This window comes from Epinephelus lanceolatus, chromosome 16 (assembly GCF_041903045.1).
Source record: "Epinephelus lanceolatus isolate andai-2023 chromosome 16, ASM4190304v1, whole genome shotgun sequence".
NCBI classification, from domain to species: domain Eukaryota; kingdom Metazoa; phylum Chordata; class Actinopteri; order Perciformes; family Serranidae; genus Epinephelus; species Epinephelus lanceolatus.
In genome coordinates this window covers 24,831,609-24,859,237 of record NC_135749.1, presented here as the reverse complement: position 1 = coordinate 24,859,237, position 27,629 = coordinate 24,831,609, and the positions used below count along the sequence as shown (strand labels likewise).

Genomic DNA, 27,629 nt, shown 5'->3' with positions numbered 1-27,629 from the left:
CTGCGGATTATTTCCTTTGTCTGTGAAGACAATTGTGAGCAATACCTGCGACAGGTGAGGTATGCAAATTGCTTGTTTTATTCTACCAAGTTTCAAACCCAAAGATATTCAGCTTGCTGTTACATATGACACAAGAAGCATTAAGTTGTCAGTTTAGAGAGGCTAAAAACATCAAATATTTGGTGTTTTTTTTCTAGAAAGTTGACTAAAATGATGGACTGTAGGGCTTGGCATTATGGAAAAATCAAATATTACAATATTTTTGACCAAATACCTTGAAGTTATATTGATATTGAACGGTTGATCATAGGTAAGGGCGAATAATAAAACAGTTTGAACAGTCTGGTGAGTTTAGAAAATTACATCACTTCACTGTAATGCGGCCTTTAAAACCAGCAAAAGACCAAACATGATGATATAAGCTCATGTTCTGATATCAATATATTGATACATTGCAGAGCCCTGTTTTAATTAATCATCAATCTGCTGACTACTTTCTTGTTTAATCAATTTATCTTTTTTTATAAAGACTATTGTGAACACTACCTGCTCAAGGTGATGTACTCAAAAAGTCCCAAACTCCAAAGACATTCAGCTTACTATCACATGTGAAACAGAAAAGAATCAAATTATCTTTAGTTAAGAGACACTGGAAACATCAAAGGTTTGGTGTTTTTTCTAGAAAATGACAAATGATTTATCGATGATCAAAATAGTTGTTGATTGATTTTCTTTTATTTGACTAATTGCTTAAACTTTTGAACACTGAGCAAATTGGTGAGATTTTTTTCCCCAAAATATGTGAAAAAAAAGGCGAAGAGCAACTTGCAAAGAAATGTCCAACAATTTAAAAAAATATTAATGGGTTTACAGAATTATTCAAAAAACACAAAGGAAAATTATTATTATTATTATAGATTTAAAAATTTGTTACAGAATTATTATAATTTTAAGCACCTTTTCCAGGTCATTTCCTTGTTTGTTTGTTTTAACTTTATTTTTTTTTTAACTTTTTTTTTTTTATTTTTTCTTTTACTAATTTCTTGTTAATTTTTTGGGGTCATTTCCTCTTTCATTGCTCATTGCCTTCTCCCCATGTTTTTGACAGAAATCAAGACAATTTGCTCAGGTTTCAAAGGGTTAATCAGCTAATCACTGCAGCTGTAAAGCATTGTTCCCAATTTTTTACAAACAACCACAGAGCTACTGTGGTTGTAGCTCTGTGTGGAGCTACTGCGTCATCATCAGTTAATCTGCAGGATGTTTTTTTCGATGAACCGACCAATTGTTGAGCTTTTTTCAGTATTTTTTGACATTTTATGTACGTGTGCCAAAGTCTACTAGGGTTAAAACCAACAATTAATTTCATTGTTGATTAATCTGTATATTATTCTCTCGATCCATTGATTAGTTGTTTGGTCTGTCGAATATCAAATGATGAAAAAAAAGCTGATCAGTGTTTCCCAAAGCCCAAGATGACGTCCCCAAATGTCTTGTTTTGTCCACACCCCAAAGATAACCAGTTTCCATTTCGATTTTAAGAAGCTGGAATCAGACAGTTCTTTCTTTTCCTCAAGAAATTACTCAGATCGATTAATTCATTATCATATTAGATAGTGATAATTTGATAGTTGACAATTATGCAATTAATAGTTGCAGCTCTACTTCATACCCTTGAGATATTTAATTAATGAGACAAAAAAGCAGCAAATCCTCACAAATGAGAACCTGGGAGTAGAAAGTGTTTCCCATCTTTGCCTACAAATTATTTGATGGATTAACTGATAATAAAAAGGGGTTTTCTGTCAATCAGTTAATCAACTAATCGTTGTCATTTTAGTTAAAAGATTCCTAAAGATAGGCTTTATTGTAGGGCTGTTGGATTGGATTCTGTAGGTGGACTTTTAGCCTGAAACATCTACAAATGCTGTGCTCACTGTATGTGCGCTCTCGCCTGATGCATGTTGGTGATATCACTGTATTGCTTTATTTTATTGCTTTAAATGGACATTGCGCTCGTATCCTGTTGTTTCCTGATGTTCTGCTGCTGATGAAACACTGCGGCCGCTCTCATAATGAAGTGCTGAGTATTTCAGCAACAACTGTGGAGATCACAGCGGTGCATTATTGTGCAACTCTGTACTTCATGCAGCATTTATGGGTTCACTCCCTGCCCTGTCCGATTCACTCCAGTCAGTTTTTATGAGAAGCTATGAGTGAGTGTTTAATTTGAAAATATTACCAAAGCCTACAGTTGCTGTTGCTGTGAGCCACATGTGAAACGTCTGGTTGTAGTTTGAGTTTTTGCAGAGGAATATAAAGACCTTTCTTGTTAGTATTCCTGTAAGCAACTTCTGCACAGTTAACATGAATTATGCAGGCTTTCTGTTCTGCAGCTGTTTTGTGATTTGAGAGTGAAATTAGTTTTTCACCAATATGCGCACAAAAATAACTGTCCCATTGTCGCTGTAGCGTTGCTGCAGGGAAGAAGGAAGCAGAGACTGTGTGATCTGGGCTGGGAGCCAGTGTATATGTGAGAGAGGGGTGAGGTAGGGAGGCGGAGGTAGAGAGAAAGAATGGCTGCTCCCTGCTCTCCCATTAAACTGACGGGCAGATGATGCACTGAACTGCGTCTTGATATGCACCCACAGGAATCATACCTCGGTGTAAGCTTCATCACACACACGTGTTCGTCTCAAAGACGTGATATTTATTGAAAGAAATCTAAATTGTGTTTGCTGTTTATGTGGGATTTGTTCTCTGTCACCTACAAAAACTTGAACACACACACACACACACACACACACACACACATATGCAAACAAATATCGCAGTATGTGCAGTGTGTTGTGAGCGGGATGTAAGCTGAGTTGTTATCAGGAAGGGTATGAAAGTATCAGTTTGTTCTTTGGGGTGATGGCACCTGTTCTGTTTCAATTTTGAAGTGCCTGAAGGTGAAGGTGTAGCTTTCAAGGAGAGATGCAAGTGTGTAGATGCAGAGAATGTGTGCTGACTAAAACATAAGGAAAATGTAGTTTCCCTTTGAAGAAAGCTGAAAGGTTTTTTTTATTCCCTGTTGTCCAAACACAGTACATAGGTTGGATGCTATCAGTCAAACCCTGATCTTTATTCTGTATCTGAGATTTAAATGAGTTAACCCTTTCCAACAACATTAAAATGTTGTGTCATATTTTGTCGCATGAGGCCGTCACTTAAACGTCCAGAAAAGCAGAGGAAAAAGCAATTTTCTTTAAAAAGAAAAAGTCCATTCGGAGGGAAATGTTGCATGACGGCCATGAGTGAACACCCAGGAACAAAGGAGATTGGGTCATGTTTTCAGTAATGTAGTTTCCAAAACTAAATTTTGCACAAAAGCTGGTAATGAACTGTAAGTGGAACTGATTTGGACTGCTTTTTAGGTCAGCAATCATTTTTCTGTAACACTATTTTAAGATTTTTTTTGTCTTTGAGGCTGTTCAGCATGCTTTAATTTGCAAATTAGTGCACAGTTTTACTCAGAACAGTAGCTTGAAATGTTTTAGATGTTGCTGTCTCCTTGTGTCTTACAATAATGTGTGATAATTAAAGACACAATCATTTTAACCCTGTAAATTCTCAACATTTTCCAGCACAGTCTCACAGGAATATGTGAAATGGACACAAACGCTTAACAATGCATTACTTTTGGTAGGCACGAAATGTTGTCAGTATCAAAACATGCCAGTGCAGTCTGTTATGAGTGATCGCAGAAGACGTTAACATAGTGAAGGTTATGAAATGGTGACAGTTTGGTTAGGATTATAGAACAAAAAATACCAGTTTACCTATAGGAGTATGTTGTGGTTTTGGTTAGGACTGTCCCAGCAGACCCTTACGCCATAGCCTAAGCATGTGGCCTACGCCGAGCATTTATAATTGAGTGGTGGTGTGTCTGTGTCACCCTGCAGTTACACCTACAAAACATTGGTAGGCAGTGGGGTTTCTGTGAAGTGCTGTAAAGTTTAGTTGATTCAAAACACACATTAAAAACACATTAAACATGGCTTAATGGCGACAATTTCAAACACAAGTACACAGATCGGCTTTACTGTGATTCGTAGTGTTCACAGACAAAGAATTTGTTTTTTGCTGGACACATTTTCCCCACAAATTCAACATGCTAATGTTTTTAGCACAAGCCTATGGCATTTTACATTGTATAAATTAGCCTAGCAGCTAGCGGACTTTTCCTCTACTCATATAAAACCAGGGACAGCAGCAACATTTAACAAAGGTAATGTTAAGGAATTTGACTCTATTACAACTCACAAGGTTCACTGACAAAACAACTGCCTTATGCTAAACACGTTTTCCAAACAAATACAACATGCTAAATTATCAGCACAAGCCTATGGTATTTTACATTGTATAAATTAGTCTAGTGACTAGCTGCTCATATGAAGCCAGGATAAATCCCCGAAGGATAACTCAGTCTGCGTCGCCGCAACATGTAGTTATATTTCTGGGGAGGTGCACATTAGGCTACAGCATAGGGTACGGCATAGACTCTGCGTTGACGTAGAGCCTACAGTGTAGGTACAGCGTCGATCCAACACAGAAGTATACATTCCGCCTAAGACAGACTTTTTCAAAACATCAGTTTTTACTTGATGCATCTAAAATAATGTGACAGTTAGCCTCTTTGTTAGCATGCAGGTCACAGTAACATTAGCGTTAGGTAGAACAAAACACATTCTGCAAGATGCATTAGCTGCTACTGACATTTTTCAGGTGATTTGCTACACACGATGGAAATTTGTGATATGCCAGTTTCTATTTGCATATTTGGCACTCGACTTTTCGGGGGTCATCTTGGTCAATTTAGAAACTGCTCTAGATGCTTGACTTTTTCAGCATCTTGCTAGTGTTTCTGGAAGCCTGTAACTTGGGGTCAGACTGTCCCAGTTAGTAAGTGACTTTAGATCAGGGTGAGTTGGAGTCACAAAACTGTATTGGGGGTAGAGTGGGTCGTCCACTAGTCAGAAGATCAGCGGTTCGATCCCTGGCTCCTCCAGTCCATGTGTCGAAGTATCCTTGGGCAAAATACTGGACCCCACATTGCTCCTGATGGCGACCCGTCCACTAGTCAGAAGATCAGCAGTTCGATCTCCGGATCCTCCAGTCCGCATTTCAAAGTATCCTTGGGCAGGATACTGAACCCCACATTGCTCCTGATGGCTGTGCTGTCGATGTGTGAATGTTTAAAAACTGAGTAGCACCGTGGCTCCTTGTACGGTAACCTAGTCACTGGTGTGTGAAAGTGTTGTGTGTATAGATGACTGTGACTCGTAGTGTAAAAGCCCTTTGAGTGGTCAGAAGACGTGACAGGCACTGTACAAGTGCAGGTCCATTTACCATTTGGGTCAGCCCTAGTTTTGGTTAGAATAACTGTCTATGTAAAAGTACGGTCTGTAAAGTCACGTGACAACGTTGACTTTTGGTTTCACTAGGACATGAATATCATCCTCCTGGCTGAAGGTCCATATCGATTGACCCATTCACTATCCCGTTTACCCACCCTACGCGGAATTCATCCCTCTGTACACTAGGGCTGCAACGATTAGTCGACTAATCGATGACTAATCGACTATTAAAATAATCGGTGACTATTTTAGTAGTCGACTAATTGGTTTGAGTCATTTTTTCATAGAAAAGTACTATAAAAGCACCCCAAAATGCTCTTACTGCAGCTTCTTACATTCAAATATTGGCAGCTTTACACACTCTCCCATGACGGTGAACTAAAACCCTTTGGCGTGAGTACGAAACAAGACATTAGATGACATAATTTTGGGGTTTGGGAGACACCGACATTTTTCAACATTTTAACACATTTTAAAAATGATTAGTCGACTAATCGAAGAAGTAATCGACAGGTTAGTCGACAATGAAAATAATAGTTAGTTGCAGCCCTACTGCACACTTAATTTTTGTGTCCGACATGACAAAAGATCCTCACTGACTTTATATTGGCGTTGTTTGCGTGTTGCCAGCACATAAGGTAAACGCATTTTCCGCCCACCATCATGTAATGCATTGTCAAGAGTTTGTGTCCATTTTACATATTTCTGTGCGATCAGACTGTATTTTCATAAACTTTATAGAATAGTTCATTGTCTGTGTTTACAAAAAAACCCAATGTAAACAAACTGAAAATATTAATAATCAAAATAATTAATTGTGTTCAAAAGATATGTTACTGAGTTTAGTGGTGAAAACAGGTTTCAGTCTCCCTTCAGTTCAGTGTTAAGAGCTTTTGTTAACATTTGTTTATATATTGAAACAACATGCACAACTGTTCAGTTTCCCATTAGTCCCTGTGCTCATGAGTGCTTTTTCCGCCATATAAAATACATTAAAGATGATACATTAGCTTTCTTCTCAAGGTGGAAACACACAAGTGAAAACAACTTGAAGAGGATTTTCAGAAGGATTCTTGTTGCAGCTGGTTTTGATTTAAAAAATACCGTCTTTATTATCAGGCTTTTTCTAAATCCATTAGAGGAAGAAGAGAAAAATCCTTTCTCAGGTTGTGTTGTTTAGTTAATGTCTCTAAGTGCCTGCAGCATTTATCTATAGAAACATGTGAAGGAGGAGAAGCGGTGCACTGGTGGAGATGGGTGGTGCTGGAGTAATTACAGTCGTCAGTCACGTTCCAATATTTATCATGCTGAGGAACACATTGTGTGTGTTTGGCAGGTGGTGTCGTGGTGGGCAGCAGACCTGAGTGGAGCTAATTCTGCCACTGTGTGGGTGGCCATGTGTCAGTGTGAAGTGCTGTTATGTTGTGTAAGTGCTGTGTGTGTGTGTGTGTGTGTTGGATAAAATGTGCTTGGTAGCCAGATTTTGTTTCTTTACACAAACATATACATACTATACTTGTGAGGACCTCAACTGACAGAGTTCATTCCTTTTTTGTTGCTTTCCGTAGTTCATAGTTTGTAGTTTCTTTTGTTGATAATAACAATATTGTACACACCAAGTTCATTGTGACCTGAAGTGTAGTACAACTCCGTTTTTTCCATGCAACTGAAGTAAATCGTCTCTCAAAGCTTCATAGGGCAGGTGGTAATACAGGACCAGCAAGAGTAAGAAAAAGAAGACTTTATCCAAAACTGACAAAGAAGTGATGCAGTGACGGAACAGGAAGTTAAATCTATTTTCTTTAAATTTTAATGAAAAATATTGCATAGAATAGTAAAATAAATAAATAAATAAATAATAAATGAAGGACAATAGTCCATAATACCAATTTAAGTAGACAAAAACAAAACCAACTAAAAAGGTGCAGATCTCTGCCAGGCAGCCAAGTGGCCACCTGTGCTGATCATGGCCACTCTAGACAATTCTTGTAATTCCAGCAGACGTGTTTCAGAGGATCTCAGAAGCTAAGAAAAAAACACCTTTTTTATTTTTGATGGAGCCACGGCATAAGTGGACTTTTAATGGTATTAACTTTGTCTGTAGGCTACAGCACAACAAAGTGGGAAATAACGACAATAAACAGAAAATTGACAAAAAAAACCCAATTAACTTCATAGCCTAATTACTAACTGATGGTAGAAGCACAAATATCAAGGAAAAATTATCAAATCAACAAAATCTGCAAGGCTGCAAAATCGGGCAGGGAAAACGGTTCTCTTCTGAAACGCTCCTGGTGTGGTATAACGCTGTGCAGTGGACGGAACAGCATCAGGTCGCAGCCGGAACGTGGCACAGCTCCAACCACTGGCACTGTTACTCCTGATTTGGGATGTTTCTGGTGACGAATTTTCCTGTCGACTAAATGAAAATTTTAATTAAGACTAGTCAGCTAGTCTAAAAAAAAGGTCTTGGCACGGTGTATTCAGGCTCAACATATTCCATTAACTTCCTGAAGTCTTTACCTTCGACAAAGTTAAATGTATGCGTATGAAACAGTTATGTTCGAATCAAGTCTGATATAGCGCACCTCTCTTCATGGTGATATCCACACTCCGGGTCGGGAAGGCGATAATGCATTTACAAGCTGGTTGCCAACCACCAGAAAACGTAGAAGAAGAAGAATGCAAGACTTATTTTGTTTCCAGTTCTGCGGAAAACTTGCACGAATTCGTAGTTTTCACCAAAGTCCATACATTTAATGGAAACACACAAGATTTGTAATTCTTTTAATGCGCATTTCCCAATGATTCGAATCACTTTTGGATGGAAACATAGCTATGGTCAGTAAAACATGTTATTCAACAACTGTAAATCACCACAACCACAAGAGGTTCTTGAACGTACAGTTAAACACAAGCACACAAAATATTAAACTGATTGGTCCAGTAGTTTGCGAGATTACCTGCAGACAGACGGATCTGCACACTCACGATCAAACACATGATACCCTCCATCCACGCTTACAACTGGTGGAGATAACCAGGGGGGATTGTTGATTTAGACAAATTATTATCAAAAACCTAGAAAGTTTTTTTTATTTTTTTATTAAGTATTTTACTCAAACACACACACTCAGACTTATATACACACACTTGAAACATGTTTAATGTGCATGCAGTGATTATGGGATGATATCTCTGCCGAGCCCTGGGTCTTTTATCAGGGATACAAAGATGATTATGTGTCAGACGAGATTCATTCATTGGAGCTGTGACTGTAACAAAATGCAGCGTACAGTACAGGGCCTACAGCATGTGTGTGCGTGTGTTTGATTACCATCAGCTGCACATGCTTAGTGTGTGATAATTCAGGCTTTCAAATTGCAGAGGCAAATGAGGTCTAGCGTTAAACTTTAATGCAAGAGATATTGCTCTGTCTTTTGTTTATAATCTGGTTTTCATCTACTTAGCCCGATGAGTGTTTGTGCATCGTATGGAAGTATTCCAACATTTGCATGCAGATCACAGAGTGCTAAACATTCACAGCTCTCTCCAGATATCTCGTTGTACGAGCTTGGATCTGAGAGGATTGCTACATGTGTAGATTCTAAATTTATGTCTTCCTAAGCGGTCAGTAGGGTGGGGAGTTCTCTGTGAGGGATGAATTATTTCTTTGCAGATGTGCTCACTGGAAAAGGAGCACTGGCGTATTTATTTGATCAAAGCTGTGAGGTGATGCGGCTCTGGAGGGTGTTTCTGTGGCAGAGAAGAGGAAGAAAAACTTAGCCTGGTTTTCTTTTGCACCATCTATGTGTTGGTTTGTTTGCTGGTAGCTGCAAATAAAATTTGTAGGTTTATTTTTTTCAGGAGTTGACAAAACCATCTCAACTCTAGGTCAGCTTACTCATTTAATCTGAGCTTTTGATTGTACCACACTGTCTTCATCATCCGGTAGAATGTGCTCAGTTGCCATGCAAGTGCAGATGTTCAAACTCTTACCTCAATATGGATGGTCTCATGACACCTGAGTCATATCAGACTGCTGATGATGACCATTTGAATCCACGTGTCCAGACTTCACCGTACTTGCACACTTGTGGATTTTGCCAGCACGTTCCTGGGAAGTCTGGGAATGATGCGGGCTGTCCAAATCCACAAATCAACCAGTCAACAAGGGGCCCATAAGCGGACTCTCTGCAGACCTTAAGAGAGTGTGCTTGGGGTGCAGACTTCACCACACTTCACTGATTCAATTACCCACAATTTATTTTAAGACAAACATGATGTTGGATTTTTTTTAGTTGCAGACTGAAAAAACAAAACTTATGAATGTGTAAAATGGTTATTAATAGTTACGCTACTTCAATCATGTAGGCCAGAAGTAACCAGAAGTAAGATTCAGCTACATCATGGTACAGACATATGTAGGAGCATAGGTTATAGAGGTAATGAAAATGCAATTTATCATTGCAGCCTACCCTAAAGGCTGCAAAATACAGTGCCTAAAGGCCTGTGTAATAGCGGCTTGCAGTCTCTGTCCCTGCAGACTTTACATGATGACAATGAACACATCACAATATGTACAAGTGAAGTCCATGAGGGTTTTGTCCACAGGTCCAGAGGGCAGACATTTGTATTCAGCCCATGTGATAGGGTTGAAAGCTCCAGGGAAAGCAAGTAATTGGGCCCCAAGTTAAGGTTGCTTGGTCAACTGCTGTTTCCAAAAGGCAGGAATTAACTGTCAAATCAAAGTGTTTGCAGTATTTTGATCAAAGCTCAGACTTGAACCTGCATTAGTGGTTTTATTGTTGTGGTTATAATGTTGAAAAAAATCTTTGTAGAGTCACTGAACCACAAAGAAAAGCCACTTAACTCTGGAGCTTTGAGCTTGATGTTTAGTTTTTTGGTTGAATCTCAATGCTCTCGTCAGGCCCCTTATTTGTAAAGCCAGAATTTGCAATATCTGTGACCACGTATTTGCATGCATCCACGCATTCACACACAAACACTTGTCACCGGTGCCCCCTACAACAGCTGGTACACGATGAGTTATGAAAGGGACATGACAAAATATTGTGCATGTGTCTGTCGTTTCTTTCTATAAAATTTGGTCAGTCTGTTTAGAAGTTGTGTACCTTTTTGTTTCAGGCCATTTCCAGTGCAACAACACAACTTCTCTCTCTTATACACACACACATTCACACACTAACACCTGACCGCCATGCCAAGTTTAGAAGGCAAATTTTTGTGTACAAACGGACCAACCAACAACCACACCCCACCAACAGAGCGACCTATAGAGCTGCTGGTTGCAGCTGAAAGGCCCTTTTCAGACATTTAATTGCTGACTTCATTTACCTGTTAAAGTGGTTGCTTTTTGTCAGACAGACATAGATGTCTTTTATGTTAATATTCCGCTCACCTGTACGTAAACAAGAACTGATTGACAGAGCGTTTTATAGACTGATCTGGTCTGGTAAGAGTCACCTCAGCATCTCTAAATCGTCTCTGTCAGGCTTTATTCAACTGATTTCATTTTTTGTGCATTAGTGATGAAGATTGATACACTAAATTTATTGCAGTGATCTTAGATGGCAGTTATATGTTTTTCTTTCTCTTTGCATGTTCATTCAATTCAGACTTGTGTCAGGTTGAAAGTAATTTGGGAGTATGTTACTCGATACAACCTTGTTAAAAGTGACCAGGGTGCTTATTCAGGCATAAAACCGTCATGTTTAATTGCCATAGTTTAACCTAAAGGTATACATGTCTGACAGCTGCTACATACAGGAAGCTGTTTCCATTAAATATGCATAAAAAAGTGTATGCTACATGCCCAGTTCAAAACTGCAAGGAATCCAAATAAAATGAGTGGCAGGTGAAACGACCAGCATCAAGTTTGCTTTGGAGTTTTTCTGCCTCCTAGTGGTTAAAAATCATTTGCTGCAGCTTTAAGATTCTCCCATGACAGTACGTGATAATGCTGGCTTTACATAACCCCTCTGACACTACAACGCTACATATTTCATTACTGAACAACTATAACTCACATTTCCTGCCAATAACAAGGCTGATTTACTGGCTTCCTCCCCATCTGACGCTCCCATTGAGCGTTTTTAAGAATTAACTGCCATAGAGCAAAGAGGAGATGCAAATTCTGCTGACAAGCTGTTTCCTGCATTAGGAAACGACAGTGTTTCTGTGGATGTGGATAGATGTGCTTGACTAAGCTCTTTTAACAGTGTTGTTATTGTTATGGTGGCAGTTTATTTGAGTGATATCAGCAGAAATAAAAAAAGGATCAGTATCGGAAAGCTGTGTGTTGTTACAGATGTCTCCTCTTGAGTGGGTGAGTGATTACATTTCAGAGCTTGTGGGGATAGTCTTTGATGAAAAATTAGGAAAGCAACTGAAGTTAAATTTAGAGCTCTACATGCCCGAAAAAGACATTTCTCCAGTAAAGGCTTTAAAATCAAAGTATGCAGCGTAACAAGTGCAGTAACACAGCTGCAAATGTTAGATCACTGTCCTATCGTTATCTTTCATTTGGCCCAGTTTGCTGCAGCCTCCCGCCTCCAAAGGTGAAAAGTTCACTGCAGGTCGGACATTATCAGTTCTGCTGTGATGCGAGAGGCTGAATGTAAAGCCCAGGGTTTGTTATCCAGCACCATCCATCATGTTAAAGGTCTGCATTGTGGTTTAGCTGCAAAGGCAGGACTTGCCTTAAGGGGTCAACGGTAAAAGCCTCCACTCTGCTGACTGAACACAGGATAAGACTTCATCTAAAGTAACAGTGTGTGTGTGTGAGAGAGAGAGAGAGAGAGAGAGAAAGAGACGGCTGAATAAAACCTGATGCAGGCACATCGTTCCCTGGTTGGCTGTGGTCGACATAAATCACCAGCTCTCCTGGAAGGAGAGGGGATCAATTTTCAGAGAGCAGTGTTCACTGCATCCTTTCAGGGGACCTCTGGAGGGTTCATGGGAAAATGCCCGGTGTGAAGGATGCAGTAACAGAGTTCTTTTGTCCTCTTATTGTTTGCATATAAGCCATTCATGATGGGATTTTTAATGTTATTACAAATATTTGATATGTTTAGTGCTAAGACAATTAGTTGATTAATCACTTTGTTATGTTATTTCAGATGTAATATATTTGTGTTTTGCAATGTTGGTCTAAACAAACAATTTCAAGATGTCACCAGGGGCTCTGGGAACCTGGGAATTTAGTTCCATGACATTTTTATTTTATGACCTCCAGTAAATGATTCATCAAAAACATGGCCAACAGTCTACAGTGATGTTAGCAGCTCTGTTAGCCCAAAGCAGTGCTTTCATCAGGTCTGGACCTGATATTCGACTTTTTTCATATTTGTTGGGTAGTTCTTCGGTAAAATGGGTATAATCTTATTGCATTGTAGAGCTACGCACAACATATTGACTTGCTTGGCCTGTCCTTGATCCCCGCTCCCTCTTCCTTTGTCTTTCTCTATTAATCATGAGTGAGGCACACCCTGTCGTCAGTCTGCCTCCCCACCACTAGGACACCACTGCCGAACGTGAACTCTGTGCCCCGGTTGGTGAGTCCACCCACACACACAGTGACAGGGCTTAGCCTACTGTTAGCATCGCATGACCTACGTTATCCACTGGTTATTAATGGATAACAAAAGAGGCGAGCGGTTTTGGTGGAAGTGTGACTTTGTAGGGACTGTTTTAACAGTTTGTTGTTGCTTGTTGCAGCTGTGTTAGCTCATGCTATCCCGGCAGACAGTGAAATGAACCTGGGCAGAGCAGTTTAGAGACGGTCCATCAGTGCTGCCTCTAATTTATGTAATGTTAACGGCAGTGACAGAAAGATGGCTGATATTTCTCATGTTCACCATAAGTTGCTTTGATTGACAAACTGAAGCCTGGTTGTTTAATAGATTTCAAATTGTGCTTGTTTTCTGTTGATGAATTAATTTACATTTACATTGCTATTCCTATTCTTGAATATCAAACTGACCAGTTCGGTCCTTCTAGAGACAGTTCTTAAGCGTTGTGTGTAATGTCTAACCTGTGTAACTGCAGCAACAGAAAGTTTGCTGATCTGTTGGAGTAGAGGCGGTTGAGTCATGTTCGACAACTATACACATCAATCAAAAAAAATACCAAAACATTTATTAACTGGACCTAGCCTGGAAATCCAGATCCAAATCTAGAAAGATTTAGGGTCTGGCCATGAGTAATGCAAATGGCCCAACTCGAGGGGCGGCACCAAGCATGCATTTGTAAATATCACTGCATGCAGTTGGATAACACTACGACCAATCAGAACAACACACGGGGTGATGTATCCAGAGCGCTACCAGCGGAGCTAACTGGTAGATTAGATTCTTGCCGTATCCGGTCGGCAAAACAGTAAAAACGTCCTTCTTGCAAAGGAAAGACTTGAGTGCCGTCTTCTGTTCCTCTTTTAAAGAAAAAGCCAAGTCTAACTTGTTCATTGTAGCGGCCAAAGCCGTTTCAAACAACTGGTGTTCATCTGTAGCCATCTTGCAATTTACTGACTGATTCCGGACTTCGCCGTTGCAGCACTGTCGTCATCTGTTTAGCTCCCCTCTGGCCCGCCTATATCAGATACACCAATGTGATTGGTGCAGCTCGGCTCCAAGGGCATGGGTAATGAGCATCATTACTGATTGCCAAAGTGACTCACTGAGCAAATTCAAACTGTGCTCTAGCGAGAACTCTGGATTTCCAGGGTAAATTGGACCCAGACATTAGATATGTTTCTGACACCATTAGTCAATTAGTGAATTAGCTAATCCAATATTAATATGTAACAGTTTTTGTTAATCGCATCTCTCAGTTGGGCAAATTTGCTGCTTTTCTTTGTCTAATATTATGAACAGTATAATGTTAGAAAATCAGATTGATGAGCGGACAGAACAAGGATCTTGAGGAGGTCACTTTTGGCTTTAAGGAAGCGCAAGTTAATCAAAGACTTTAGAAACTACTTGGCTGATGATAAAAGTATATGTTTGACTCTGACCCTATGAAAATAAGTCTTTTGATATTGCACATAAAAAAATAAGTTGCTGTGGTATGTGTGAAGGGCAGATTGACATGAACTGTAGCTGCTCTTTGAAATCTATGACACCTATTAAAAATCAGCACCTGAGGGATATTGGAGTGGACAGGTGATAATTTCAACCATCACATTCAACCATGACATGGCTCTATGAAGAAGCAACAGCTGTATCCCTGTTGAGAGTGCTGCTTCTTGGTAACAGCTTGATCAATACTGCAGCTTCTGTAATCGGCAGAAGGAAAGAGAACATTGATTGTGATCATGGAGAATCTCAGGGAGAAGAGGGCAATACACGGAGCAGGAGACAGCACAAAGATGCTGCTGTTACCTCACAACGTTGTACACAAATATCAAAAGGTCAGCCAAAGCCACCCAGTGCTGCACTGGCCTGCGTTGAACTGCAGGACCAGATACTAAGCAAAGCAGACAGGAAAGTTTCTTGAATGTCATACACAATCCTCACTGGCAACAGGAAATTAAATGTGCCTGCATCTCTTTATGTGTCTGTCTGGCGTTGAATCTTCCAGCCGGCGATGAGCGAGACAGAGATTCAATTACACAGTGATTGAATGTGATTCATTAATCACAAAGTGGGAAAATGTGGGGTTTAATTTCCACGCCTCGAGCTGTGGCTTCTGCTTGAGATGACCGCACTAATTGCTACCTTGAGTAATTTGGAATTGAGCTGCCGACTTGGTGTTGGTGAATGCAGGCCTTAATGTGCATGGAGGGATATTTTTAACAAATCTTGGGTGAAGAGAGCTGTGGTAAATAATATCCTGCAGGCGTCGTTGCATGGGAGGTGAGAAATTTGACGGGTGCTGTGTGTTTTTACAGCAGCTCTCTTTTGCTTCATCTCACCCTCATTCATCGCTCTCCTCACTTTCTTACTCTCTCACACACACAGACTGAAAAAGTTTGCGCGGCATGAATATCAAATAAAGTTTCACCAGTAAACAAGCTGCGATAATGAGAGCATAAAACAAAATGATGATGACGTTAATGGTGCTTCTTCTTTTTCCCTCTCCCTCTTCTTTCGCTCTGGGCCATTACTTTCTTAACTCTGTGTCTTTGTTTTTCTCACGTCGTAGGTACTTTGTGTTGGACCCGGAGCTGGGACAGCTGCAGTATTTTGTCAACGAGCATGGGAAGAGCCAGAAGCCCCGGGGGTCCCTCCCCCTGATTGGTGCCTCGGTAACCCCGAGTGATGAGGCTCCGCACATGTTCATCGTAAACTCTGTCAATGGGGAACTATACAAACTCAGAGGTATGACCTCATGCCAGCCTCAGGCTGCCCGTATATGGCAAAGTACAAACACTGAGTGGAGTGAATGTGTTTTATGTTTTATGTCTCCTGGTGTACAGTGTGTGTACACACTGGGGTGTTGTGAATGAATTTTTTCTGTTTTTCAGTATTTATGGATGCACTGGACACATAATGGGAAGCACTTGATAGAATAAAAGCTGCAGCGTTTTACTCTTAAACATGCTCCTATATATCTTTTAAGTTGAGCAATGGATAAAACCACGTGTAGCATCCTTTAGCTCATTGTGTTGTTTTTTTACGGCCTTCAGCTTCACTGTTTTGATTCACTGGCGCTGCTCTCATAAGCTTTTTCTACTCAGAGATTCTGCAGTATTGCCAAAATGAAGTTCCTTCACTATGCTGCCTTACATAGAACCAAATTATGCCAGCATAATTCTGCCCCAGTGTGTGATTTTAGATGGGCATGATATACTACACAACAGCGTCCGCCTCTAGTATGACATATATGTGTAGGGCAGCGCTTTCCAAACAATCAAAATGGCATTAACATGGAATTAACAATCATTTACCATCCCTGTTATATGATGGTTGAGCTCTTCCTCTGCTCAGAGGTAGGGAGCTCCCAGACCTCACTGTCTCCCCAATCTGTGGACATTTTCACTTGCTTTTCTTCCTCTTCTTTAATTAGCTGCTAACAGCTGCTAACTGCTATCTCGCGGTGGTGAGAAAATGTCACACCTGTACTGTCTAGGGATGGGTATCGTTAAGATTTTAACGGTACTACTACTCTTAACAGTACTGCTTATCGATCTGGTATTTTAACGGTACTCTTATCGATACTTTTTGAGGAAGGAAAAATTAAGATCATAAATTGCTTTATTTTCTCAATTCTCATTATGCAAAATAGTTTTTTAACAAAACATTTTACTTTTTACAACTTGAAATGTAAAATACATAAAATAATAGTGTTGTCATGGTACCAAAATTGGGACCCACGGTACGATACCAGTGAAAGTATCACAGTTCTGAGTAGTATCACTATACCACAGCAAAAATGAGGCAGATGTGCCTTTTGTCATTTATAAAAAGATAAATCACTTTTCTATAATACATCAATGATATTTCAAAGGAATAAATTACTTATTGACTTATTCATACTTCAAAAACAGCATCAATAAGTGATTAACATAGGGGGGATCAAAATAAAATAAATAAATAAAATAAAAATCAACCAGCCACCCTCCTCCCCTGACAAGTTAAGAACAGTCCCTAAAGTGTGGTGAGGTTTGTGGACCGTTACCTGCCACAAAGAGAGAAATGTGAACGGCTCGTTTCTCCTCTGACACGCCACATACCTGTGTGCTGCCATGGCTTGGCTGTTCAGGTATTTCTGGACAGTCATGACATCAACAAAGAGGAAAATATTGGACCTGGAGCCAGGCTTCTCCGTCGCCGGTAAGCCGTTATCTTGTGCCACAGAGCACTATGGCTGCCGTATTTGACAGGAATACGTATTCCTGTCTGTGTCTGTGACCCCCGTTCAACCCATAACCGGCAGGATTCTGCTGCTGGTTGAAATCTGTACTCACACAGCGTGCTCCTGAATGATTTCTTTTACTTGCACAACACTATTTTTAGTCGCAAATGCAGTAAAATGCTCGCACCGTAAAGCTCTGTGGAAAACAAATCACTGTAGCATATATAAACAAATCTAGCCTACAAGTAAAAATATTAGGTATTCTAGTATGTTAGGTATTCTAGGTATTTTATATGGTGATGTAACATTAATCACTATGGATATATAGAACAGAGGGGGGGAAATCCCACACACCCAGCCCAGGCTATAATTAAGGTTATATTCATGTATTTAGAAGTATCTGAAAAATACACAAATAAAATCCCAAATCTGAAACCCTATGTAGTAAATAGGGTCGCAAAATAGCTAATTAACTCCACGTGTTGGCTGCTAGCATAATGTTACAAACCTGGACTGGACGTAGATGAACTAGCTGTGCTAGGGCAGTCAAACACTGTACATCTTTCTGTCTGAATATGATGCAGTTTCGCAAGGTGTTTTGACAAATTGCTAGTGTTGCCGCCCTTACACACAAAACATTTGTCACACTTGTGACAGCGCGCTGTGTCTGCATCAACTCTTGTAATTTAAAGCCACACTTTTGACCGTTTGTCTCTCGCCGCCATCGTTATCTATCTAAAGGTAGGCTACGAGCTTGAGGTGGTGTATGCGCTGTTGTGTGTGTGTGTGTGTGTGTGTGTGTGTGTGTGTCACTGAAACAACAGCCCCGCCCCCCTGCTCTCCACTCACACACAGCAGGCAGCCAGGGTGCGGCTTTGTCACTACTTCACTGCTGGCTTAATGGCGGAACAACTCTGTCACCCCGTTTTTCATTTTCATACCTTTCATACAGGTGGAATACAATCCCGCTTTTAACAGACAGTGTGAAAAGGGGCTATGGTCTTGTTCTCAGTTACAGTAGGCCTCTGTTCTTTGTGAAAACGCTACAGAAATAGATCAACATCTCATTTTTTTTCGATGGAAAAAGCTCTGATAAATCCACTGTACCACTAATCCACTACCTGCTCAGCACCGTCAGACAGACACAGTTAGATTCTAGCTGGTAAACATGGTGGAGCATTTAGCAGCTAAAGAGTCATATAAGGTATCTCCTTCAGGAATTGTTAGAGACCAAAAACACAGAAAAAAAGAGAGTGAATATTGGATTTGCATTCATCAGGTGGCCGGAAACACCACTCCAAATGACTAATTATCAATTAATTCAGATTTAAAGGTATACCATGCGGGAAATGTAGGTTAATGTTTATAATCAGCATTGCAAGTGAAAGTGACAGTGAAAGCCGACCCTAGATACACTCTTGTTTTAGAGCGAGCTTTGTCTGCTTGGTGTTTTGTGTTGTGTTTTTTTCCTGTGTTGTGTATACAATTTTTGTACCTTCATCTTGGATACGTTCTGCTCGTGATCTGGCACCTGGTCTCTACATGCTCAGGAATGTCCAGAACATGGCAAAATAAGTAGAAAATCAGAAAACACCCTTGCACTTTTGGCATTGGGGAGGTAGATTTCTGACAGTCGTTAGCTTGCCACCACCAGCAAACTGCCGGGCTGTCCAAACCCCGGGAGCCAACTGCAGCACACCAGCAGGATTATGGAGGTAACTGTGGTGCTCCCAGAGCTTCACTAAGCTTTACATCCTTTATACAAGTGTTATAAAATGAATTGTGTCAAAATAGTGGTGCAATTATTTCTGGGGCAGTATATCGCCCACCAGAAGTAGTTATTGTTTCAGGCCTAATTCAGGGGGTATCATTTTTATGAGTCTATACATTGTCTTTTAGGAAAATCCTGTAAGTATACCTTTAAAGCTGCCGGGATGTTTTTTAAGTTGCTCTGAAAATAAGCTATTTCAAGATTTTGGGTTGTGGGCTGTGATCGGCATTTCACTGACCAAGTGGTTAATCAGTTAATTTGAATTTATTCAGCTTAACTGTCATTATACTAGCACACGATGGAATATAGTCTTGTCATTCCAACTGGCTAAAAAAGATTAGAAGTATGTAACCTGTAAAACTATAAATTGTAAATTCATTTTAAGAGGCCAAATAATGAAAGTGCAGCTACTTTCAAGAGGAAAAATGAATAATCTATGATCTCTGATTAATATAATGGCAGCCCTGACTTCAATATAAATTGAATACCTTTTGTGAGGTGCTTGCTTTTTTATTGTCCAAGTAATTAGGACACGCTTCCCTCATACAGATACAGTTCTGTGAAAAACATTGCATAGTGAGTATAAAGTACTAAATCTACACCAAAGTGAAATATCGCTTTAAGACCCAGTGCCAGACAAAGAGCCTGTAGCCGGTCGCTGTGTTGACGGCCTTTGCTTTCAGTGACCTGTATCCACTGAAGCGAGAGAAGCTCCTTTTTACTGTTGCTCCACTTGAGCCGCTGGAATGTCCCCTTACACTCTCGAGGGGGAGGATATCAGAATAACTTGGCCTATATTCCCTGAATAACTCAGTGATCCATGTGTATTGAGCTAAGAGGAAACAATGATCCAACAGAGGAGAAGAAGTTGGGCTGAGTAGCTCGCAGGCAGTGTTTCCATTCCAAATGCCTCAGTGAGACTCGAGAATTATCAAGAAAGTCATTGAGCGAGAAAAGCAATCTTTTGATACAGCTCAGCTCAACAAACAGGAGGCCTGTTTTGACCAGCAAAACACCAAAAAACAGCTTTTTAAAGTCATCCTCTGAAAATAATTGCAGTTGAATATCAGCACTTGTACTCAGAAACCTCAATTTGCTCCAGCAGCAGGGTACAAAGAGGCTCACATGTACGTCCTCAACAGTTGGTGATTAAGATTAGCCGGTACGCTTCAGATCTAATGTTTGTTACCATTGGAATTCCTGAAAGCCCACCTCGAGGGTGGAAAAGAGTAACTTCAAGGTTCAGTCTGGAGTCATTTTACAGTAATTGTAAGCTGCGTATCATCTCACCATTGGTCTGTGTGAAGCTTTAAATGCCACCTTTATTCTTGTGTTGATCACTTTTTTCTGAAGAGGGATCTGCACAAATTTTCCTTGTCACAAACTGCTGTAAGAAGATACTGGGTATGCAGAATCTGTACCTACCCTTGAAGCGAGGGCATTTCGAAATTTACTAACAAAAGACTACTTAAAGCATTTCAGCTTTACAAGCAGTAGTTGGTGAATCAGATTTTGCATCTCAGTTTTTGGGACTGAATGCAGCTTCTGAGGAAACCTGCAGATACTCCTCAGGGCAGAAAAGACGTCCCCCAACTCAAATACAATTTCTGGTTCTAACAAATTAGCTGGTTATATTACTTCCGCCAAAGAGAGTGATGTAGTTAGCCTGGTTTGTGCGTTCGTCGTTTGTCAGCAGGATTACGGAAAAACTGCTGGCCTGATTTTTGTTAAACTTGGTGGAATCACAGGGTAGATACAGAAATTACTTTTCACTTTGCAGTATATGACATTCATAGTCTCACCTCACAAACAAACATGGACGTGGCTTAGCTAACGTTTTGGCAGCGAACAGTGCAGTGCTGACAATGGCAACAGTACTGACCGAGCTAACAGTGTTAATGGGGGTTAGCTCGCAGTCAACGGAGTGACCTGGGGGGAAGGGGCGTGCTGGTTCAGAGTGCGTTGGAGTGTGCTGGACTTGAAAGCCAATTATCGATGCATCAGCCCAGAGGAGGCGAAACTTTCTACCGTAAGGCTCGGAGATAACACTATCTCCTCTTTTCTCCTTGGAAGTGGTGAATTTACAGCTCACAGCAACTAAATATGACACAGTCTCTGGCTGTTGTTTGATATCCGGTGTCAGAAAAAAGGTTGTTACACAATTTCCGATCCATCCTTAGCTCTGTTAGCTTGTTCACTACGGGCACATTCACACCAGGATAGTCCAGGGGACTTGGTTTGATTGGGCGGGGAATGCCAAAAAATTTCACACCTTCATTATGTTCGGTTCACTTTCACACTACACTGTTTAAAGCGGACCAAACTGCCTGGACAACATTACACAATTACAAAAGCTGCTCGTTTGGGGGCGGTATTGCCCACAACGTCCACTGACCAGAAAAGAAAAAAGGAATGAGGAAGAAGAAAACCCAGCTCATTGATTTGCCAGGAGCGAAAACGTGATCCATTGTGGGTAGCCACAAGCAACTGTGATATATAGTCCTCTGACCATATGTCAATAAGCGCCTGCACCTCCTCACTACTCCATGTCTGCCCACGAGACATTTTCTAACTTCTTCTTTTTTTACCTCTGCTTCTCCCGGTCCACGCTTGTGGCTTTGTTTTTTTTCTACCCAAAATGCACTGCGCTCTACATCACTTCCTCTCTTTGGTTCGCTGGATGGTCCCTTTGCATTTCCCACTCTAAACGAACCGCACCAGGGTTCACTTGCAAGTGAACCGAGACCCCCTGTTTTCAAGCGGACCAGGGTTCGCTTGTTTGGTCCACACCAGAGTTCAAATGAGCGTTCACATCACTCCAAACGAACCAAACTATCTGTGGAAGTGGACCAGGGTTCATTTAAAGTGGACCAAATAGTGCCAGTGTGAATGCGTCCTATGTTACATGAGCCGTGAGCCCCGTTCAAACTTTATAACTTTAAATGGGAAAAAAGCAATTGTTAAATGTTTGTATTAAACGGCCGAATCTGATTCAACCGACATAATTTTGAATCAGGTATAGCCGTACTAATTCGATCCATCGGGGAACGACGTGTCATCTAACACAGCTGTAAAGTAGCCTGACGGTTTTCTCCAGCTCTAAACAGAAGAGTAATTACCTAAAGCAGTGTAATATAAAGGAAGTATTATATTATGGGATGTGGGGAGACTGTAGGTCCTCGTGTATGGCTGTTGAGCAGAAGTAAATAGCAGTGAGAATTTAATCATGTGTGAATGCCCAGATGGCAAATTGAGCTATTTATCATACGATGTCTCAGTAAGACAGTCGGCCAATGAGAGGGTCAGGTTATGTTCAGCTTTTTAACTGGCTGATTAAGATGCCTGACACAATCTTCATTGCGCATCATAATAACAAATATTGCAGTATTTGATGCAGAAACCTGTCTCTATGACTGAGTATTATAACCCTTCTGAGTGCATTCTTCACTACAGATCTGTCAGAATATGTCAAGTATTGTTATATTTTGACTTGTTGTTGAGAGTTAAATCAGAAGTCTGACACCACTTTTATGTCTGTGCTGTATGTCAGTAGATGGTTATCTTAGAATAGTTTTTGTATCTCATTTGTTTCATTTGTATTTAAAACAGAAATGTAAAACTAAGATTTCATGGGGGGTGAGTGGTTGTTTTGCTTCCAGTCTTTATGCAAAGCTAAGCTATTCAGCTGCTGGCAAATTAACAAGTAACTTACAGACAGCGGCATCAATCTTCTCATCTAACTCTCTGAAGGAAAGCTAAAAAGCACATTTCCCAAGACTTCACAATTATGAGCAGACTCTCTAGTTGTTTTTTAATGTCAGCATATTCATTTGTAACTGAGTCTTTACTTTAGACACACTTTACTACAATTAAATTCCATCAGTAACAGAGCACAAACTGTGTCTGCTCTCCATAAACATCAGAAAAAAACATTTTTTACATTTTCCAGATTAGAAAAATCACATCCAACGATGTCCTCCAAAAAGTGTTTTTTCCTTTATTCCCAAGACAAAATAACAAGAGAACCAGACTCTAATCATTGCCATTATATTACATCTGTGTTAGTCTTTTAGGGTGCCACCATTCAAGAACAAAAATTCATTTAATTTACAAATAATTCTTGCAATTTTCTATTTATTAAGTCAATAGCAACAGTTGACTTTCAGACTAGGAGTGTAACAATAATAGACTGTATACAGGGTTTCCCGCACATTCATTTATTGAAACATCTGCCGCCACGGTTTGATTTTCTATTTTTGGGTCGTTCATTAGATGTGCTGTTAGGATACATACAGTATGCCATTCAGTTATTATTTGCTCCACAGATGGAGGATACAGATGAAGCAGCAGAACACCAGGTACAGTAAAAGTGAAACTCTACCTTCAGTGCGCTGGGTTTTAAGTTTGCTTTCATTGACAAACAGCTGCTCCTGTCATTTATCGATCTCACCTAAACAGCTCTAATTCCACAGTCCCACCGACGATGTGTTCATGGAACTGCAAAAGCATCCAAAGTTTAGAAAGGGGGCACAGACTGATACAAGGACACACCGGCAACACATGTCCCCCCGATATATATCAATGGATGCATCTAACGTGATGTCACCCATTGGTTTTTGGACTCACATTTTGAAACCTTGAGTTCATCATTTTGGCTGCTTTGGTTGCTGTCTTTTTTTTTGTTTTGTTTTTTTTTTGAGACCAAAACCGTTTTTTGTACCCGGCTGTTTATTTGTACTGTAAATTTTGGCATTATAACATTGATGTCTATGGGAATTGACAGGCTTCTGGAACCAGCCTCATGTGGCCATTAGAGGAACTGCAGTTTTTGGCATTTCCACACTGGTTTCATTTTTCAGCTTCATAGGTTGCAGATTTGCATTGATACATTTATATGGATCAATATATTGAGTCAATCATCAATGATCCAGGAGAGACAACATCGATGCACCTTTATTTTGAAATTTCCACGGTCGTCTACGTCACCATTTACGTCCAAGTGCAGCTCCTTCTAAAACTTTCTATCAGCCCAATGCCAGGCAGACAATCTTAAGAAGCAAAGAAGACAACAAAGATATTTACTGATATCGTCTCATAACAGTCGCACAACCCCGAATTGAATTGAAATCATATTTCTTTGTGCCATCAGCAAATATTGTAAGTTTCAGGCTCTGCTTTCCTCACTGGGTTCGTGCACTCTTCCTTCTAAAGGGGAAAGATACCAGTAGAGTTAAGTACACTGCTGCTTAAATATGACATTCAGGTCCCCTTTACTACACTGCATAACAGATTAAAATGAACTGCTCAGCACAACAAACGTGAGGTGAAGCAGTCTGAATCACGAGTGAATAAAAGCCATTAAAACCCAATTAAACGTGATGTTAAACCTGAAATTACAACAAATTGTCTCTTAGCATATAATATAGGATGAATAATTACAGGGATGCCATTTTGATGAGGACAGGCTGGCTGCTGTAATTGCTGGCCCACTCTACTAACCTCTCTCGTCTCCTTCAGCTTGTCCATTTTCTTGAAATATTCCTTTAAAGTGCCCCGCTCATAATATCTCCCAGCGCTTTAATCAGATCTAACTGCCGGTCTGAGCATTAATCCCCAGACTTACCATTATCATAACCAATAACATCTTTCGCCATGCTGTAATTAAAATGGGTGTAATTAGTCTGATGATGGTTGCGCTATGATTGACTGAGAGGGAGGTTTTTCCTCTCTCCTTCTCTCAGTAGTGTTCGGATATCATTTTCTGTGCGATGGGTATTGACATTTAAATAAGACACACAGACCAGTGCGAGTGTCTATTGTTGCTCATGTTAAATGGGCAGACGGATCAGCTCCTCATGTCGTTGTTAGTCCCCTCGGTTTCGAGCACCTACCTCGTGCATTCATCACATAAATAGAGCTGCCAGCATGCCACTTCTAAGTCTGCACCTCTTCTGACACAAAACCAGCTTTGAAATTTTCATCAGTCTCATAGTATTCTCCCTGAATGAGAACAGCAGGTCCTGCTCTCAGCTGAGCTGTGTCTATATCTCTCACGTCAGCATGCAAACAGGTGCATATTAGCATAGCTCACTGCACTGCTCTGCTCAGTGCAGGCAACTAATTATCTTTAATCACAGCAAGGCTTGTGCACATCACGGAGAAAAATATCTGATTTAGACTCTTGCTCACTCTCTGGGTAAGTGGCCCCTTTGGAGCGGGTGAGTTCTGTGGATGATGACAACGAGGAATAAGTGGAGAAGGTTGGTACTTTTTGCAGACAGACAGCTCGGCACAGGTGTTTCTGTGTGAATCCTCTGTTCTCCTCGGAGAAGCGAGCAGCCACTCCCACTGCGAGAGTGCTTCTCAAATGCTGCACTTATCAGGAGTTTCTTGTGAATGTCTCATTTTCTCAGAGTTGTCTCTTCACATATAGAGGCCTTTTATAGTTCTCATGGCTGCGGCAGGTGTTGGAGGCGTGAGTGATTGACAAGTGCAAATTGAATTCTTCAAATGTTGAAAAACCTTCCATCAGCATGTCAAAGAAACACTTAACACTCAACTGAGGATTTAAAAGTTTCATTTCAGTGGTGATGTTATTCCTTTGAAATCAAATGAAGCTATCCATCCTCGTTATCCAGTCACCAAGAGTGCTGCAATCATTTCCTTGTGTAAAAGCTGGGGTTTTTTTTTCAGTGTGATGAAAATCAGAAGAAAAAAACTGAAAAATGCAAGATGTCTGACTTTAAGAGTTTAAACAAGAGTGGATAAAAGGGTTCATTGGGCTTTAAACAAATAAGGTTGTACAGCACATGATGAAAAATTTCACCTAAAATGAGGACACACGCCGACACAGTTTCCCCTCAAAAGCATTGAAGATGCGGTGTGCGATTCTAATCCAATACACATCTGTCAAATTCAGCAGGTATCTCCTCAACAAATAAATTCTGGGATTCATACACAGCCCTGTGACTGCTGCAGGTGCAGCCTGTTGAGCTGTCATCTCGTTTCAAGGCAGCATTTAACATTTCAGTTAAGACAGCATCACCTGGGTGTTGATTGGTGGAATGAGACAAACAGGGTGCCTTCATGTGTGCGTTTTAATAACTCCATTGTGCTTGCCCTGTATGAAGTGAACAGGTCAGAGTCTCTTAACTGTAGCAGTAAGAATTCTGGTCAATTAGCTATAGTTAATTGTTTACTTTTTAAAAAAATTAGATCCAAAAGCTGAGGTAAAAACTGAACCATGCATTTTGTGTATTGCTATACCTGCTACGGCTGTGGCACAGGAGGTAGAGCAGGTCATCCACTAACTGGATGACCGATGGCACGACTCCCGGCTCCTCCAGTCTGCATATCAAAGTACATTGAAATGTTGGGTAATATACTGAAACCCATATTGCTCCTGATGGCTGTTCCATCGGTGTGTGAGAGCGTGTGAATGGTTAATGAGCAGCAGGTGGCACCATGTATGGTAGCCTCGGCCACCAATGTGTAAATGGGTGTGAAAAGCACTTTGACAGGTTGGAAGACTAGAAATGCCCTATACAAGTGCAGTCTATTTACCATTTTCACCCTTATGAGCCACACAGCACTATTCCAGCCAATCAGCAACAGTTGGTGTTGGTGCAGAGGACACAGGAAAGGCCATTGATGTATAAAGACAGAGGCAGTGGGAGCGAGAGGGATGGTAAAATGCAACATCTGAAGGAGCAGTTATGAGAGGGGTGTATTTGTTTGGTTGCTGGGTTTTTTATCATTAGTCTTTCTCCAGTATCGCTGAATCGACCATTTATTCTTGGTTATACGTCCAACAAGTAACTGAAGTCGCAGTGTGAAATGCTTTCCTGCATGTGTATATGTTTATTCATCTCACAAATAGCAAACAGTGATAAAAGTGGTAATCATGTTCTGCCTCCCAGTGCTGGGTGTCACTGCAGGCTGGTTGCCGTTGGCAACATGGAGTCTAACCTGGATTTGGTTTGCTGTGGCCACTAACTGGGGGTCCGTCTTTGGAGCTGCTGCCTGCTCTCCTCTTGACGATGTGGTTTGTAGCAGCGGGGAGTGAGGCGGATCACAAACTGTGATTCGAGGCTCTCGCTAATGTTAGCTACATAAATATGAACTTGAAGCCACAGCTGTAAGCCTTTAGCTCTGGTTAGCAGAAGGTTAAACTGATAGCAACATTTTACTGTCCATCTCTAAAACGCTAATTATTATTTCATTTATTGTCAGACTCCCTTTTAGACTTTCTTTTTGATAAGACTGTCTTTTTTTGGGTTGCTTTGTAGTGTAGGCAGTTGATGTCAAAGCTGGAATAGCAGCTAACTCTCTCCTAGGATTCTCCACCATTGAATTAGCCTTTTACTGAAGGGATGTGCATGTGTGGCTGCATTTGTAGAACAGCCAGTAGGAACGTCTTTCCTCTGAAATGACCTGTGATTGGCCGACATGTCCCCTGAGGTGAGTTTTTGGGACTTTTGAGTGCCAGTATTCACCTTTTCACTGATCACACAGTGTTAGAGAATCAAGTGTACCCTCAAACAATGATGTGCTCAGGTGCACTGATTGCACACCTTCACTGTTGTTGCCGACAGAGATGTTTGTTTTAGGCGACTTTTTTAAAAGTGTTGATTTGAAGG

The 27,629-nt window shown here is 40.6% G+C and overlaps 1 protein-coding gene across 1 annotated transcript in view; it reads left to right on the top strand.

Annotated features, from left to right (window-relative positions):
• Positions 1 to 27,629, top strand: part of osbpl10a (oxysterol binding protein-like 10a) — a 119,530-nt gene that overhangs the window by 1,818 nt on the left and 90,083 nt on the right. The window contains exon 2 of the mRNA XM_033637445.2: positions 15,567 to 15,742. Coding sequence (XP_033493336.2) covers positions 15,567 to 15,742 — 176 coding nt within the window. The remainder of the gene's footprint in view (positions 1 to 15,566; positions 15,743 to 27,629) is intronic.